Genomic DNA, 16608 nt, shown 5'->3' on the forward strand with positions numbered 1-16608 from the left:
AATATGCAATATCTAGATGAATAACAATATATCTTTTATTCTTTCAGTAATTCGTTTTTTTATTCAGAAGTTTATAATATTTACTTTATTGTCAAATCGAAAGATTTTTAGAACGCTATGACACACAATCTAAAAAAAAGTTAATGCGTTAAAATTTTACAAAAACTGAACTCTGTGCTCGAGTTAAAAAAAAAAAAAACTTACAAACCTACTTGTTGATCCAATCCCCCCCCCCTCTCCCGTACTACCACCAAAGAAAGAAGACAAATTTCATGAGCTTTCGTTTTTAATCAAAACACAATTTAACTATGGGGCTCTCTAAAAATGTTGTCACACTTTCAGGGGGGGGGGGAGGTCGTGAAATTTTGAGTTTTTGATAAGGGGGAGGAAGGAGGTAACACGAAGTGTAACTTCAGGCATTTTTGATGAGAATATGCTTGTTCAAACAGCGAGATAAGGGGCAAGAGGAGTGGGTAAGACAAAGTGATACTTTGTGACAAAAGGGACAAACGAAACAAAAGTGACCATTTATGGACAGTCCCTATTCTTATCCGTAAAAATAACGAATGAACGTTACGCGAAAATACCGAGCAAAGAAAAATGCGTATACCCCTTCTTACTTGGAAAACATTCGATTAATCCCATCATTGAGCAGAAGAGAAATTTCGAAATGACTATTTAAATATCCCCTTCTGTACCGTCCAGAACGGAAGATGTGTCAACAAACTGTCAGCTGGCAGCCCCCGTTTGGCGACAGCGAAGATATCTTGGCGTGATGTATCGAGTTTTGGCGGCCTTTTCATTTCCCTCTGATATCCGCCGTACTCCAATCTAGATACTCCTCCCGGGAGCTCGCATTCTGTTAATGTGGTCTTGGCCCAAAGTCGGGCGGGTTCTGTTGCATTTCGTCGGACTTCAGTACCTCAAACTGACGTAGAGATTTTTTTCTTGTTGCACGCTGTTTACAAAGCGACTATTGACACTAGTGCACACTTTTGAATACAAGTGATCGCTTTTGAACTGTGCAAACTATTAAGTGATTTTTAGCACGTGCTACAATTTGTTTTGGTTTGATTAAATGTGATCTGGACTATGTTTGACAAGTGGAACTATTAAAGCCCCAAAACACTGACAGAAAAAGAGTTTTTCTTCAAACTATGATCATATGGCACTACCACTAATGTTCAGGTAAGTACTTTTTATTATTATTATTTTATTTTTTTTTTTTTTTAAATGTATCAAGAAGAAATATATCTTTATTTTCGAAGAAAATATTTGTTGCTTAATGCTTTTAGTTTTGCAACAGTTTTTAATTGATTATGAAATTCTGTATCAAAAAGCAAACAAAAAATTAAATTATGTGTGCATTAAATAAGCATTTTAAAAATGATTTTTTTTTAAATTTTTAGAATTTGTAAATTAATATGGTGTATAAATTACTTTGTAATTTTTGAATTGCCGTTAGTATTATTAAGTGCAATTTCGTTAAGTTTGAAAATCAGATTCTGTGATTTTTTTTTTAATTATTATTTTGCCATTGATTATATTATTTTAACTTGGACCCCATAAACATAAGCATCATAGACTTTTGCATGCATAACCTAAATGTGTTAGAATGTGATTTTAATTTAAATGCTTTTTAATATTTATTTATTTTTTTACTTTACAAGACTCATTCAATACTAAGATCCTGATTTTAGTTTTAACGGAATTCCATTTGACTTACGAAAATGCGCGTTAGGTCTTACAGACCAATTTGTATAATTGTTAGGGCCTCTTACAACCAACGCGTGTACTCAGCTGATCACGGGACGTCACTGTGACCTCGCAAAAATTTCTTTATTTGGCAAATTTTGTTTGATAATTTGGCACAATTATGTTCATTCTCCAAAATTTGGAGTTATATTCGGCGAAATTATTATCACTCGGCAAAACTTAAAGCTCCATTCGGCAAATGGAGAATTTCCGCCCTTCCAAAAATTTATGTCCCTACAAGTGAATCATATTATTCTCATCATAGTAATTCCATTTTAGCATTTTATCTTATTAAATTATTTCATTTTAGTTCATCTTTTTTTAAAAAATATAATGTCAATCAGCCATTTGTGAAATTATTATTTTGAATCTAGGTGCAATAATTTAACCGTTTTGACGTGCAATAATTTCCAAAAAAAACTTTATGTATTCTATAAAGCTTCTGGGAAGCAAATGAAAATATATTTCTCAAACAGTGTCTTTGTCATTTCTCACTCTTTGTATGAGCATGAATTAGAGCGAATAAGTTACAGAATAAATGAAACGCATTACAATATGCTTTAAGAATCTCAATAACTGAATGAAATTCAACGCGGTGGAGTCAAAAGAACTCCCGCATTTTTTTTTTTTTTTTTACTTTCTCTCTGCATTATCTACGCGACCCGTTGTAGACAGCAGAGAAAGTGATGGATTTTCTCTCTCTCCCCCCCCCCCTCCAAATATGGGGTCGCATGTTTGCAAGTTTGGCTTCTGCAGATCAAGGACTGAAGTCCTTATGTCAATTGTGACCTCGTGGTTTCTGGACTAATGTACTCCTCTCCTTTTTTGGTCTGTGGCGGTGAAATGCGGCAGTCTTTTTCATGCATTAGAAGGTGTCCTTTTTTTCATGCAGAACATTGTGTTTTTCTTTTTTTTCTAACCGATTTTTTTTATAAATCCATGTCTTTTCCCGGGACTAAAAGTACAAGGGAAAATTAAAAGAAATTAAAACAACTTTCGTTTTAACGGATAATTTAGGGCTTGGCTTCAAAAGAAGCAATAAATTATGCCCTGAGTAATCTGCTAAAGCAAAATAACGTCTTCGTAACTCATTTTTTATCCTGAAACAATCTGAATTCCGTCTAATATGTATTTATGCACAATTGATAAGAATTAGGGGAGCAGATCTCCTGGGAGCTCCCATGCATGTTATACCCTGAGAGAATTATTGTTAGCCACAAAATAAATAAATGAATAAAAATAAAAAAAAAGCATATGATTTAATAGTACATTTTTGAATATTTAGATGTTTCAAGTGGAAGTAAAAATGCAAACCATTAAGATAAGTTTATTTCGTTTTAAAAGCCGCAGTGCTGTATTAAAAGAGGTATACAACGTATAACTTCTGGTTTGTTTCGAAGAGTAGCGTACGCCCTCTGATTTTTAACCAGCTTGATATTTTATATTTTCTTTTAATGACCCAGCAATATCCGAGAGACATAAAAAAAAAAGCTTTTAAAATTTAGTTCATTTGATATTCAGTATATATTATAAGTATGTCAAAAAATATTTTTAACCAATATGCATCTTTCCTTGCCGTATGGGATGTCTTTCCAGGAAAATAAAAATTCTTCATGCCTATTTTCTACACTTTAATCTAAGTTAGGGGATGTCCATAAATAATGTAACACTATTTTTTTCGATAAAATTTGATCTCCCTCCCCACGCGTCAAAGAGCCTAACACTTCACGTCACCCCCTTTCCTCCTCTTCTCACATGTCAAGACATGCTGTTTTTCATGAGCATATTGTTATTAAAAATGTGTGATGTCACACTTAGTCTCTCCCTCCCCCTGTCACACACTGTCACATTTTCACGAACTCACCCCCCCCCCCTCTAAGAGTATCATCACCCCATACCCATCATCTTCTTTTTGAAGTTTCAGCATATACACTCTTATTTTTAAAATGTATCTACAGTATGCATTCTGCTTTTTTTTACAACTGCTGACCTGTCCTTAAGAAAAAGCAATGCAACTCTTTTTACTTTTTTCATAAGTAAGATTCTTTACGTAAAAAAGTATTTGCCAATTTTTAACATAAAAAGAGCCGATGTGCATTATGTGAACGCATGGCTGCTTTTCCTTGTTTTGAAGAAAGCCGGTTCGTGGGAAATGTGTGTAATATTGTACTAGTTTCTATACCTAGCTTATTTCGTGCGTTGGTACACGCTTATCTTACACACAGTTTTAAATCATACGCTTTTGGCTTAGGTAGAATTCATGCGTATTAGGCGAAAATATAAACTGTAAGTTTGTTTTCTAAAAAAAAAAGTGGTTTATGTTGGTTCATCATTTTAAAAAATTCCAGCGGATGAAAGAGTAAATAATCCATGCATATTAATTTGATAAACAATAAAAACCACTCCTACATACAGTTGGATCTCAATTACTCGAAGTTTATAAATAGAACATATCTTTATCTCAAAGTTTTTATTGGGTCCCAAACTCTTGAGACTGTTGTAGAAATTTCCCACAACTCGAACTACCAATAACTCGAACGTTTAGCCGGTCCCTTGGGACTTCGAGTTATAGAGAGTTTAATTGATTTTACAAAGCGAAGGGGGCGGTGCCCTCCCTCCATTGATGGACCTGAGTTTATAATTCAAATAAATACGTGTAATTAATATGCATGAGAATAAGAAGAGGTAGTGTGATTCAATAGTTGTGAAGAAGTTTTTATTCCGTCAATTGCAATTTTTATTAATAAATCTCCGATAAGAAGCGATCAAATGCAACTTCTAATCTTATTTCATCCCTTATTTTGTCTTCTTTCTTTTTTCTTTTTTTTTTCGAAAAACTATTGTAAAAATAGAACTTCAAATAATTTCTGAAAAGCATTTTTGGCCAATGGCTTGCATGCAAGTTATCTGGAAGCTAAACATGTAATGACCGTTTTATTGGAAAATCGATAGTTATATATACCGGGAACCTACAAGATATTTGTCTTTGTGTTTTTGTTCCATTGTCATAAATTTTTAACTATTTGCTAATGCAGTTTATTCACGATGGATGCTTCATTTGCGTTTTGCAAAATGTTTTCCTAATTCTTTATTTTTAGATTTGTATTGATCGTTTTATTTTTAAATTTTGCATTATTTAACCGATTGCTATTGCCAAACTTGTGTTATGAAGTGGAAAATGATTTGGCCCAAACCTTAAGTTGATTGCGTCACTCACAATTTGAAATTATACAATAGATGGCTGAACAATATGCCCAAAAATCGTATTGTCGAACTTAATTCTTTCAAAAATCCTCACGGGAGTCAGAAACTAATGTTCTCGACTTTGCATTGCTGGAAGTTGATTACCTAGATGCAAATCCTTCCTCCTTAATTTAATAAATTCTCGCTGCTAAATTTTGAGGCTTCTTAGTTGTTGAAGATGTAATTGTCAAGGAGATGCTGAGTTTCCACTGTTGAGCAGATTGTATTTTAGAATTATTGGAAAACTATTTATTGTCGAGGTTAAAAAGAATAATAGGTTGAGTTTCAAGGAAATGAGACGATTTGTGTTGCACGAGACGGTTTCCAGGCATGGTTATTTATTTAATATCTCTCAATACAAACATAGTCGCCCGGGGATTATTATTCAGTACTATACGATAGATATTTCTGTTCCTCATACTTTAGGCAGCTATGTTGCGCTAAGTGAATTGAGATTGTTTAACCTTGCTTTTGGTGCAATCATTAGACCGTTGACATACGAGTAACTCAGGTAGTTTTGTTATGTAATTCCCTGAAGAAGTAATTTATAGCCAAACAAATTTTTTCGTAGTTGCTGGTTATGCCGTATCAATCGTGGGTAATCGTTACTGTATTTAGTGAAAACTACGCTTTCATAATAAAGGCTTTATTTGCTAAAATTCATCAATGAAGGTTTGTTATATGATTAATGATGCTATCTCATTTGTGCCTACTTACAGTCACGTTTAATGAAAATAAGATATCATTTTTTCATGTTTAGTTTTCAAAAAAGTGGTGATGAGTATTTGGTATCTGATAAATGATGCTATTTCCCTTTGCATGTGCTCACTGCTACGTTTGGCGAAAATAACGCTCCTGAAATTGCTTTATTTGCGAAAATTCGTAGATGAATATGGTATCTGATTAATGATGCCAACCCTTTTGCCTGTACTCGCTACTTATGCTTAGCGAAAATAAACAATTTTGGAATAAATGCTTTATTTGAAAAAATTCGTCGATGAATATTTGTCTTCTGAATAATGATGCCATCTTTATTTGTGCGTACTCGCTACTACGTTTATTGCAAATGAGCTTTCTACATATAATGCTTCATTTGCAAAACATTGTCAATGACTATTTGTTATTTGATTAATGATGCCAACTCATTTGTCTGTACTTGACTATTTTTTCCCCGTCTAATGGGGGCTGCGTTTTAGGCTTTTTAGCCTTTAGCAGACTAGTGCGTTCCCCCGAAACGGCATCCAGTCTTTCATGGGCCACCATTAAGGCTCGTCACTACATTTAGCGAAAATAACACTTCTAAAATAAATGCTGTATTTGAAAAAATTGGTCGATTGATATCGTTATCTGAATAATGATGCCGTCTCATTTGTGCGTACTCGCTACTACGGTTGGTGAAAATAAAATGCCTTATTTTCAAAACATTGCCAATGAATATCGGCAATATTTTGAATCTGTGTTATCTGATTAATGTTGGCATCGGATTCGAAGTACTAAAATGAAAATAAATAGTGTTAGTGAAAGAGTTATATTATTTTCCGTGAAAGTATGTATGATATAAGAAAAATAGCATATAAGAATACATTTATTTCGGAACTTTTATCAACTTACGTAAGATATTCTGCGAGCAAAGCTTTCAGATTTCATTATTTTTGGATTGAGAGACATTCGAATGGAGGAATTTATTCTTTACCCTTTGAAATAAAAGCGTCCTAAGTCAGAAAAAGGATGTTGCAAGGTTAAATCCTTTAGACGCGAATAGTTTGAAGGAGATGCTCCTGAGAAAAGTAATTTAATGCTCTTGGCTTGACCTTGTCTTTTCTTTAATAATGAAGTATTTTATTTCATTTAGTTCCCTAGAGTCTGTCTTTTCTAGTAGGAGGCTAAAATACGGTATCTACTATAGAAACGCGAGAATAAGAATGTTGACATGCCCAGAAAGGTCAAGCGCAGAGGAAGATTTAAACTCTGTTAAAATTTGAGTAAACACATAAGTATAATTTTATCACTCTCTGAAACACATGCTGAACTGTCATGAAATTTTCATCGTATTAGACAGAATGGTTCAATGGAAAATATTCCGATCAAACTTTTCGTCAAATAATAAGGAAATTTCGTGAGATTTGAGTATAAGTTTATGACCCAGTTAGAAAAGAGTCCTCGTAAGTGACGAAGCTTGTCTTACTACCGAAGTATCCTCGAAAGTAAGCGATTTATGACAGAAATGATTAAAATTTGATTATTACTTAATGTTATTCTTTTCTTAATAATTAACTTTGCTTTCTAAAAAAGAAACGTGTACACTTTATAAATCATTTGCCTCCAGCGATAGAAAAGTATTCACCCTCATTTTACACAGGTATCTGACTCCCGGATACATAAGGTAGATAACATTGGATTTTTCATTTCCACTGGCCTACTAGAAGGCCAAGTGTGGAGAAGTTAAATAAATCAAGTTCGGAAGTAGTTGGTGAAGAGCTAGAAATTGTTTAATCTGTTCCATATGGGTCTGGAATACGCATATTAAGTTTTCCCACTTCTGCTAAGTGAGTTTTAGTTGCTGCGTACAGATTTGTGTCTAAAATACACGTTTCAAAATTAAGGTAACATCTCAAAAGTAACTCTTACAATGTGTGCCTAATAGTACGTATCTGGCTTGCTTCAGACACATGATTTGCCACTCATAGCGACTCTCGGGAGCCATTTTTTAATAGGACAATGCTCGGTCACACACAGCATGGGTATCAGGGGCTTTCCACTTCCGCATTATCACCTTCTCTGCCCTGCTCGATCCTTTGGTTTGTCATAGATTAAACATATCTGGAATCACTTTGGACGGCTAGTTGGACAGCCGGCGAGTTGTATTGAATTAGTGGCACCTTGCCAGGAAATGTGGAACGAGATAACGAATGACATTAGACAAGAATATTGTGTGCCTCAATGCTCGAATACATTGCCAATTGGATTCTTGCTAGAGGTAGCCCAACAGTGTAGTAAAACAAACATTCATTTGAGATTTTCTTGCAAAAATGATCATTTTGCTTTCATTTTGCTATCGCTTTTCTACATCAAAGTTTTTTTTCGCGTATGTAAAATTTTTGTTTCCGCCTATTCTTCTCGGTGCGTGGAGTTTTCTGTTATAGAGCATATATATTGAATTATTTGACTTTAGAACTTAATGAAAAACAAGGTAAGAATTTTCGATTTTGAAAACAATCCCCAAAAAATTTTTATCGATTTGCGACATTTGAGAAGGACATCCTATTCTCCCCAGAAGAAGATAATGTAGTGGAAAAAAGAGAGGGAGTGAAGGATTTTCATAGGAATGAGGAAGGATAGGGCCGCGCGATTGGGGAGTGGACTTGGAGCTCTTAATTAGTGATTTAAGCCAAACTTTGAAACAAAGTTGTGAGCTTGATCTCATCAAAGACATTGATTCTAGGTACTCATTTAGATTAGAATTTTAAGTGTATACGGTATCTCCTTATGCATCTGAACATTGTAAGAACTAATTTTGAGATATTGCTATCTTAATTCAAAAACATTTGTTTTTTTTTTTTTTTTTTTTTTTTTTTTTTTGGGCACAAATCTGTAAGCAGCGGCTAAAGCTCACTTAGCAAGAGGGGAAAACTTAGTAGGTTCATTCCAGACCCGTACTAAATTGAGTTAAAATAATTTCCAGCTTTCCACCAATTACTTCCGAACTCAACTCCCAACCACTGAGCTATATTAAAAATACCCTGAAGAGTAGGTTTGAGCGACCAGTTGTCAGAAAAGAAATATAGCAGAAAAGAAATAATATTTTCAACAAAATAGAAAATAAATTAATTTTTGTATATAAACTTGAAGTTTAGAGCTGCCAAACTTGGCATGTCGTAAAATTTTCGCACAAAAAAAAAATATTGCACATGGAAACTTCTTTGTGAGCTTCATTGCGATTGACAACCTACCAGCCTAATATTAAAAACTCCCTATTGATACGTAGCAGAAAATGTTCTAGCACCATAACAGTAGATTATTTCAAATCAAATAATCATTTAATACTTTGCTTTTTGCAACAGTTTTTAAACATTAAATAAATATTTTTCTCTTTTATGTGTTTATTTCTTACAAAAAATACGTTTGCAATGGAGACTAGGTACGAAATACAAAAGGTATTGGCATTCGAAAAAAAATACGTTTTGATTTCCTTTTTCTATTATAAATAGCACTTTTTAGCAAAGGACAAGAAATTGCTAATTCATATGAGAATGACTTTAATTCATTTCGTCGTTTAAAACGTCTTTCAAAACGGCTCAAAAAAAATGATTCCTTGTGCACTCTGAAATTCCAACGTGTGACATTTAATTTCAGCTGCAAATTGCCGAGTGCCAATTACTATTAGAATGATTAAAGTCTGATCTGATTTTGCATCCAAAATGTCATCCTCGAGTTCTGAGTAATTTTTTAATAGCATCAAAATGGATCAGGTTCATTTTGAAAAAATATCTCTGCATGGCATTTTACGCTAACTGAAACTTTTTGCTGTTTCTATCACATTTCAGTTATTATAATGCTTCATTTAACTTGAAAATTTATTAATTTGTCAAGAACTATTAAATTAGGCATTGGAAAATACTTAGTGGATTGACTTTTTTTTTTTGCAATCAAATCTTTCATTTAAAATAAAATATATTACTAGATTTTTTTTTTTTTTTTTTTGGAATGCATTTATTTGCTTTCCTAAATCAGTAGCATGAGTTAATTTTCTAGAGGAGAGAAAGAAAGTTATGTGTATGGATGAGATAGTTCAAAATGAAATAATTTAGTGCTCTCAAACTGTGAATAGCTCAAATTAGAAAGTTAAAAAAGGTGTTTTTTGTCCCTTATTGAACTTTTTTTTTTTGGGGGGGGGGTCTAAAGTGACTTAACAAATGTAAACATGAGAATAAAATGAACCACCAACGTAAATAAAGCACAATTTTGTAAAACGTGTCTGCAATTCTTTGACAATATGTACTTTATTTTCGGTTGTAATTCATCCTGTTTAGATTTCTCCTTAAAGAACTTTTGATTATGTTTATTTTTTTCGTGAATAAAACTCATTGTATGGTTTAACAAATGATGAAATTTTTCTTATATGGACTCTTCAACCAGTAATTGTCAGTAAAAGAAAAAAAATCTCCCTTAAATAGTCTTCTGAGCTAATTATGGTAAAAGTACACGTAATTGCGTTCATTGTAGTCTTAGCACAAATGCTTTTATTGTTCTTTTAAAATTCAAGTGTTGAGCAGTTAAGCAGCAAAGAAAGGTATATGACCAAATGGTAACAATAGATTTGTAAGAAAGTTGAGCATGTTCACTTGCTTTTAGGTCGGTCGACTTTGCCCTTAAGGCATTTTAAATGGAATGTCAGAAACAATGGAAATGGTAGGACATTAAGGCTTGGAAATTGAAATTTTATTGTTCTTGATTTTTTCCCCTTAGCGTGTAATAGATTTTTCATGGTCTTTTTTTTTTTTTTTTACTATTCCTCATAAATGACTTATAAGAAGGCTCTTTACACCTTGTTTTCACTTTTTCCACGAAAAAGGCTCTCAAAATCTGTATATTGATGTGTAGTTTGTCTTCTTCAAAATATGGATAAGTTTCTTTTTGCGTTTGTTTAAACGTCATATTATTTGAGATTTACTTAATTATGAACAATAAAAGTTCTTGCTGGGGAAAATGTACATCTACAACAGAAAAAAAAAACCAAGTGAGAGATCACTTTTATATGACATACAAATTGCAAATCATACTTCTTGATCCTGTTTAGGGGCTACGAGAAAACTCTTTTTAATTAAAAAAATAATAAAATAATGAGCTGCGAGAGGCACTCAGCTTTATTGTTACTGCTGCTTGAGTCTCGAAACTAACACTTTTTTCTCATAGAAAGCATTCTTCGTAAATCAGGGAAACAATTTTTAAATTTTGCAATTTGTACATCGCGATGTTGCTCGATTACTACAATTTTTATTAATTATTCAATAGTGGACTGACACCAGATTGTTTATGTTATGATGTATGAAAAAATATATACCCCGCATTCTTGCTCTTAATCCTCAAAAACAGTGAGGGTGCGATTATTAAATATTAATGAATTTTTAATGCAATAAAGTCCTAAAGCGACGAACATTTTTCTGTTTCCTAATAGCATTATTATGATGAGAACTTTTGTTTCTTTTCTTTTCCTTATTTTTTTTTGGCTAAAAGTTCGTCCAGAAATTGCGTCTCGCTTTTAAATGGGAGAAGGCATTCGTGAAATTTGGAAAAAGGGTGGGGTGAGGGGTAACAAAAAGTGGAACATCATACAGTTTTTATAACTATATTAGAAAATCGCCCGGCAAGATATGACGGGTGAAAATTGCTTCTACATTTCAACGAAGCAATTGCCTGTTTGGCGATATTTTGACAGTTGACATTTTAATCCTAACTCCAGTGGATTAACCCTAAACTCCAGTAGATAGCGTTCATTGTTGACCACTTTTTCGTCTTACCAGTGAAAGAGTTTAGTTACCGGATCCAGTTTAGCCTAATCACAATAAACCTTTCCTGCACGTTACACATTACCAAAACATATTATCAAATTATCATGACGTGGCACGAGTTTCATTGTTGATGACGTCAGGAGCATTACTCAATCATTGGCTATTATATATATCGTCGCCTCAGAGCAACAGTAGGATAGCTTAGTGTTATTTCTAGGAATAGATATCTTAGTGTTTCTCTGAGGCGACGATATGAAGGTTTGAGGATGCTCATGAAAAACAGCATTGCATGTGAAATGGGAAGGGGATAAGGTGAAGTGCAACATTTTGTGACGGGGGGGGGGAGGGGGTTATATGTTTGTTACCGAAAGTGTGACATTGATGGACAGCCCTTAACCCCATTTATTTACGCTATTTTATGTGACATTTATAATATGTTTTAAATATCTTAACAGTTTATTCTGAAGTGCTTCATGTCTAAAATTTAGTGCTGTGTCTTTATAGAAAATAATTTTTCAATTTTCAGAGCAGTAATGACAATGAAAAAAAAACAGCACTTAAGTCGCAGCCTAGACAGAACATGAAATGCATTAGTAGACATTGAAAAGTATTAAGTGAAAGCTGTTCTGGTAACATGTCTAGACAGCACAAATTAGGACATGATGAAAAGACGTATATTTATGACCATGTGTGTTTCATTAGAAAAAATGTTATACGAGATTTGTCTGGAAACTTCTAACTCCAAATCTCTCCTTATGATCAATTTTGAAACCTAGAAGTATTTCTTGCTGAGGGGAGATTAATAGGGTGGGAGTAAAATTTAGAGTACTTAGTGATGTATGCAAGCAGAACAGTTTCAGTGTGGACAAAAACTTTTTTTTTTTTGCATTTGAAACTTAATGGAAGTGATTAAAAGATGTTTATTAAAAATTTCCTTCTTAAATTATGGTTATGTGAAAAGTGTAAAGTTTTAATCAAAAGAGACGTTTTTTACTCGGTGAAATTTTGTGTGACAGGATATGAAAATAGAGATAATAGAGTTTTCTTCACTCTCTCTCTTTCTCTTATATCCTATTAAGAGTAAATTTGAATGATAAGAAAAGAATTTCATAAAGAAAATATATCTTTATCATGCTTTTTAAAAATAATCGCCTTTGCATCGTATACAGATTCAGAGAGAGCAGCATGTTGGTAAATCATAAATTTGCCATAAAAATCGTGTCTACGTGCTTCATGTTATAAGGATGTCCTTCAGTTTCTGAAATTTTCATGACAAGCGTATACCTTATCACATCAATGTTCTCTAACTATTCGTTGCATTTTTTAAAATTCAATTATGATTTTAAAACTCGTGTGTGTACTAGTGTAGTGTGTATTTCGTGTATTAGATTAATTTTATTAATAGAAAATAACAAAAAGGTATATTCAGTGCCAGTTAATGAACGAAATAGTTAAAAAGCTAACTGCTTTTATAATGGTGTCAGTGCATCTACATCACAAACAGAAGAAAAAAAAACGGCCTCTATTGAATCTGTTCTTAATAATTACTTATAGATATTAATACATTAGCGGTGCAGTTTAATGGTAAAATTGAAACAAGTTTACTTATTATTCAGATCTGATATTGATCATTTATAAGGAATAACAGAGGTGAGTTATATTATTTGATTATTAAGGATCTACCCTAATAGACGAATATTACGTTACGTAGGACGTTTTATTATTTGGAATATGTTAGACGAATAACAAAAGCGATATCATTAGACAGAAAAAGCAAAATAATAAAAACAAGTACAGACACATTATGATAATTAAAGTAAACTCATCAGATGTGTCTTCGTCTACGTGATGCCGCTTTTGCTTTCTTTTTGGCGACGTTGATTGCGTACACTCTTTTTACTTATCTGATTATTAACTTTCTGTAACATTACCTAAGATTTTTTGACGTAAAAAAATAATTGTACAGAGCTTAGTTGTGAAAGTGCATTCACAAAAATTTGTATACTTACAAACTAAAACTGAAAAAAAAAAAACAGTTTGATTTCTTATGATACAATAGAAAAATGTAGCACTTTCTATTTTTACATGACGGTAGTATCAGCTTTGTTTTGACAACTTTTTAGGACATCACCTAAGATTTTTTAACGTAAAAAAATAATTACACAGGGCGTTGTTATGAAAGTGCATTTACAAAAATTTGTATACTTAAACAACGATGCATAATTTGTATACTTAAAAACTAAAACTGGAAAAAACAGTTTGATTTCTTATGGTGCAATAGAAAAATGTAGCACTTCCTATTTTTACAGGACAGTTGTGTCAGCTTTATTCTGACAATGTGCCCGTTACTTCATCTTTCTCTTTAAAAAAATAATAAAATAAAAATGAACTCCTGTGATCGATAAACCAATAACGATGCCCGAATCGACGAATCGAAATGTGCTCATTGTTTTAAACGGCTGTTTGGAAGCTGTTCTGGCAATATTTGTTTTCGCTCGAAATCATTTGCTGATACTATGAAATGAGTTCAAAAGCGAAAATTGAGGAAAAAGAATGGATACGTACTTGTATCGATAAACCATCTGGATAAAAAATATAATGGTGGTTATCTAACGTTACAAAATAGACGTAATTGTTCCGAAGATTTTCTTTTAGTATCGAAAGAATACTGTAACAGTGACTAATTGCTTTCTTTAATGGATTTGTTGCTCTTTTAAAGATATTTATTATCTTTTTATGTCCAGAAACCATTTCTCAAGTGTATCTTGTATTTTCTTCTGGTAAAACTTTATTACTTGTTTGCTACACTATTTATTCTAATACCAACTGCGTCTTCCTGCTTTACACGGTCTACTTCGAAAATAAAAATTACATCAAGTGACGCGTGTTCAACAATCAGGCTTAGCAAAAAAAAAAAAAAATCTGAAATTTTCCGACAGATAGAGGAAAAATAACCGAAAAAGGAAAAAATTTTAATCTCCCCGATTACGGGAAAAGCCTCAAAATAAAAGCCAGAATTTTATTTTCTGATATTCGAGAAAAAAAATGGTAACTGGTCTTTCTTCTCAATGATTTTCTTCACGCTAAAAATTTAATAAACCTATTGTTCAACAATGAATTTCTAATTGATGGCTTACCTACATTTTGGCATGAAATTAGTTGAAAACAGTTATAATTCAAGTTATAATTACCTTAGAACATTGAACATAATTATTTGATGCAGAAAAATCAGGAGTTCTATATGGATATTTTACTCTAATTTTTGCGTGCATTTCTTCGCCCTCATATTAGAAAAATGCCATTTCATAACAACGCCATGCCTGAAATGAAAATTCGAACGGTTTGGTACTTTTTTGGCGTTTGAAAACCCCCTATGTTCCTCCCCAAGTACCTCCCTGTCAAATTTAGTCGAGATTTGACGCAAACTTTATACAGTAGAACCTCTGAATAAGGGATACTAAGGGGACCAGACATTTTGTCCCTTAAATAGAGGTGTCCCTTATTCGGAGGTGGATGATTTGATGCATGCCGTATACTAAGTATTATAATATCACAATAAGCATTAACTATTAACACTTATGATTAAATACTGAAAATGTTTCATACATGCTAAATAAAATTCAATTATTCACATTTCTAACTTTATAGTATTTTGTTAATTAAAATTTAATCAACAATTTTGTAATGGTAAAGTTTTGTAGCACACTCAGAAATAATTTTGAAGTAATTCATTGCATATATTTGCTTTATGTTATGTAATTTACAATGCAATACTATGATAATTACAATTAATGTTCAAATTTTAAGTTTATATACAAAGCAAATTAGTTGCTGTGCACTCTCCGTCGACCCTGAACCTATTTGAATAAATTGTTGAGAGGGCAAATTATGCATGTTAATTTCAGCAAGTTTTTTTTTACAACACATTACTTGTTTCCTTCACATATGTTTATGTCAAACTTACCTCAATTAATTTTTCGAGGAAAAGTGAAACTTGAATTCCAGTAATTCACTTTCTCTTATGTGCTTATACATTATTTTTTGCTTTTTTTTTTCTTTTTTTGCTTTGTGACTGTCCCTTAAACAGAGTGTCCCTTAATTAGAGGTAAATACATGGAAGTCCCTATTTAAAGGGACTTGGATCAGACGAAATGTCCCTTAAATAGAGGTGTCCCTTATTCGGAGGTGTCCCTTAATAGAGGTTCTACTGTATTTGGATAGGGAACATATATATATATATACGTGTATACAGGCGTCCCTCGCATAACACGGTACTTCTACAACACGGTTTCGATATTACACGGTACCAAATTTGCGATTATAACAACACGGTTTCGATATTACACGGTACGAAACTTGATGTTAATACTTCATGGTTTTGATGTAACTCGAATGTAATATTTATAAAGATGGAATTTCATTTTTGTTTAAATACATTATGTTAATGTTTGATAACTGTTAATGGTTGATAGTAAGTTTTTCTTTGTTTTTAGGAAACTTGGTTTCAATATAACACGGTACACATCCCTTGATTTACGTTATTTCTAAGTCCCGTAAAACACGGTTTTGATATAACACGATACATCTTAACCTGATTTTTCGCATGCTGATGCATAATTAGTATCAAAAATAAGTAAAAATGTTATTTTTTAAAAAAGTCTCGTATAACACGGTTTCGATACTACACGGAACGAATTAACAGAGTTATACGAGGGACACCTGTATATTCTTTGTTTTATTTATATAGGTTAAATTTTCAATAATAAATGTTAAAGGTCTAAATCAAAGCATTGCTTAGTTGACAAAGTAATGCTTCCTTTTTCAGTGAATAATTAAGTTTTCTTAATTGTGGAAGAAGATATACTAGAATCCTATGCAGTGCAAGAACGGTAATGAATTTAAGAAAAAATCAATCACATATCAAGGCGAGCCTTCTATTCGTGAGCTTCAGTGGGTTGTACTGTAACTGGAAAAAATTTTTTTTTTTTTTTTTTGAAAAAGTGTTTTTAAACGCACAACATTTACTGGTGGTATTTATAAAACTTGAATTCATTAATATTACAAGCACTTACAAACTCATACATTATTTAAGTTTTTAAAG

The 16608-nt window shown here is 32.5% G+C and overlaps 1 protein-coding gene across 1 annotated transcript in view; it reads left to right on the plus strand.

Moving 5' to 3' along the window:
• Positions 1 to 873: 873 nt before the first annotated feature.
• Positions 874 to 16608, plus strand: part of LOC129219090 (uncharacterized) — a 410480-nt gene continuing 394745 nt past the window's right edge. Inside the window, exon 1 of the mRNA XM_054853409.1 lies at positions 874 to 1188. Within this exon, the coding sequence (XP_054709384.1) occupies positions 1166 to 1188 (23 nt within the window). The 5' untranslated portion in view covers positions 874 to 1165. The remainder of the gene's footprint in view (positions 1189 to 16608) is intronic.

The sequence above is a fragment of the Uloborus diversus genome, chromosome 3 (genome assembly GCF_026930045.1).
Source record: "Uloborus diversus isolate 005 chromosome 3, Udiv.v.3.1, whole genome shotgun sequence".
NCBI lineage: Eukaryota > Metazoa > Arthropoda > Arachnida > Araneae > Uloboridae > Uloborus > Uloborus diversus.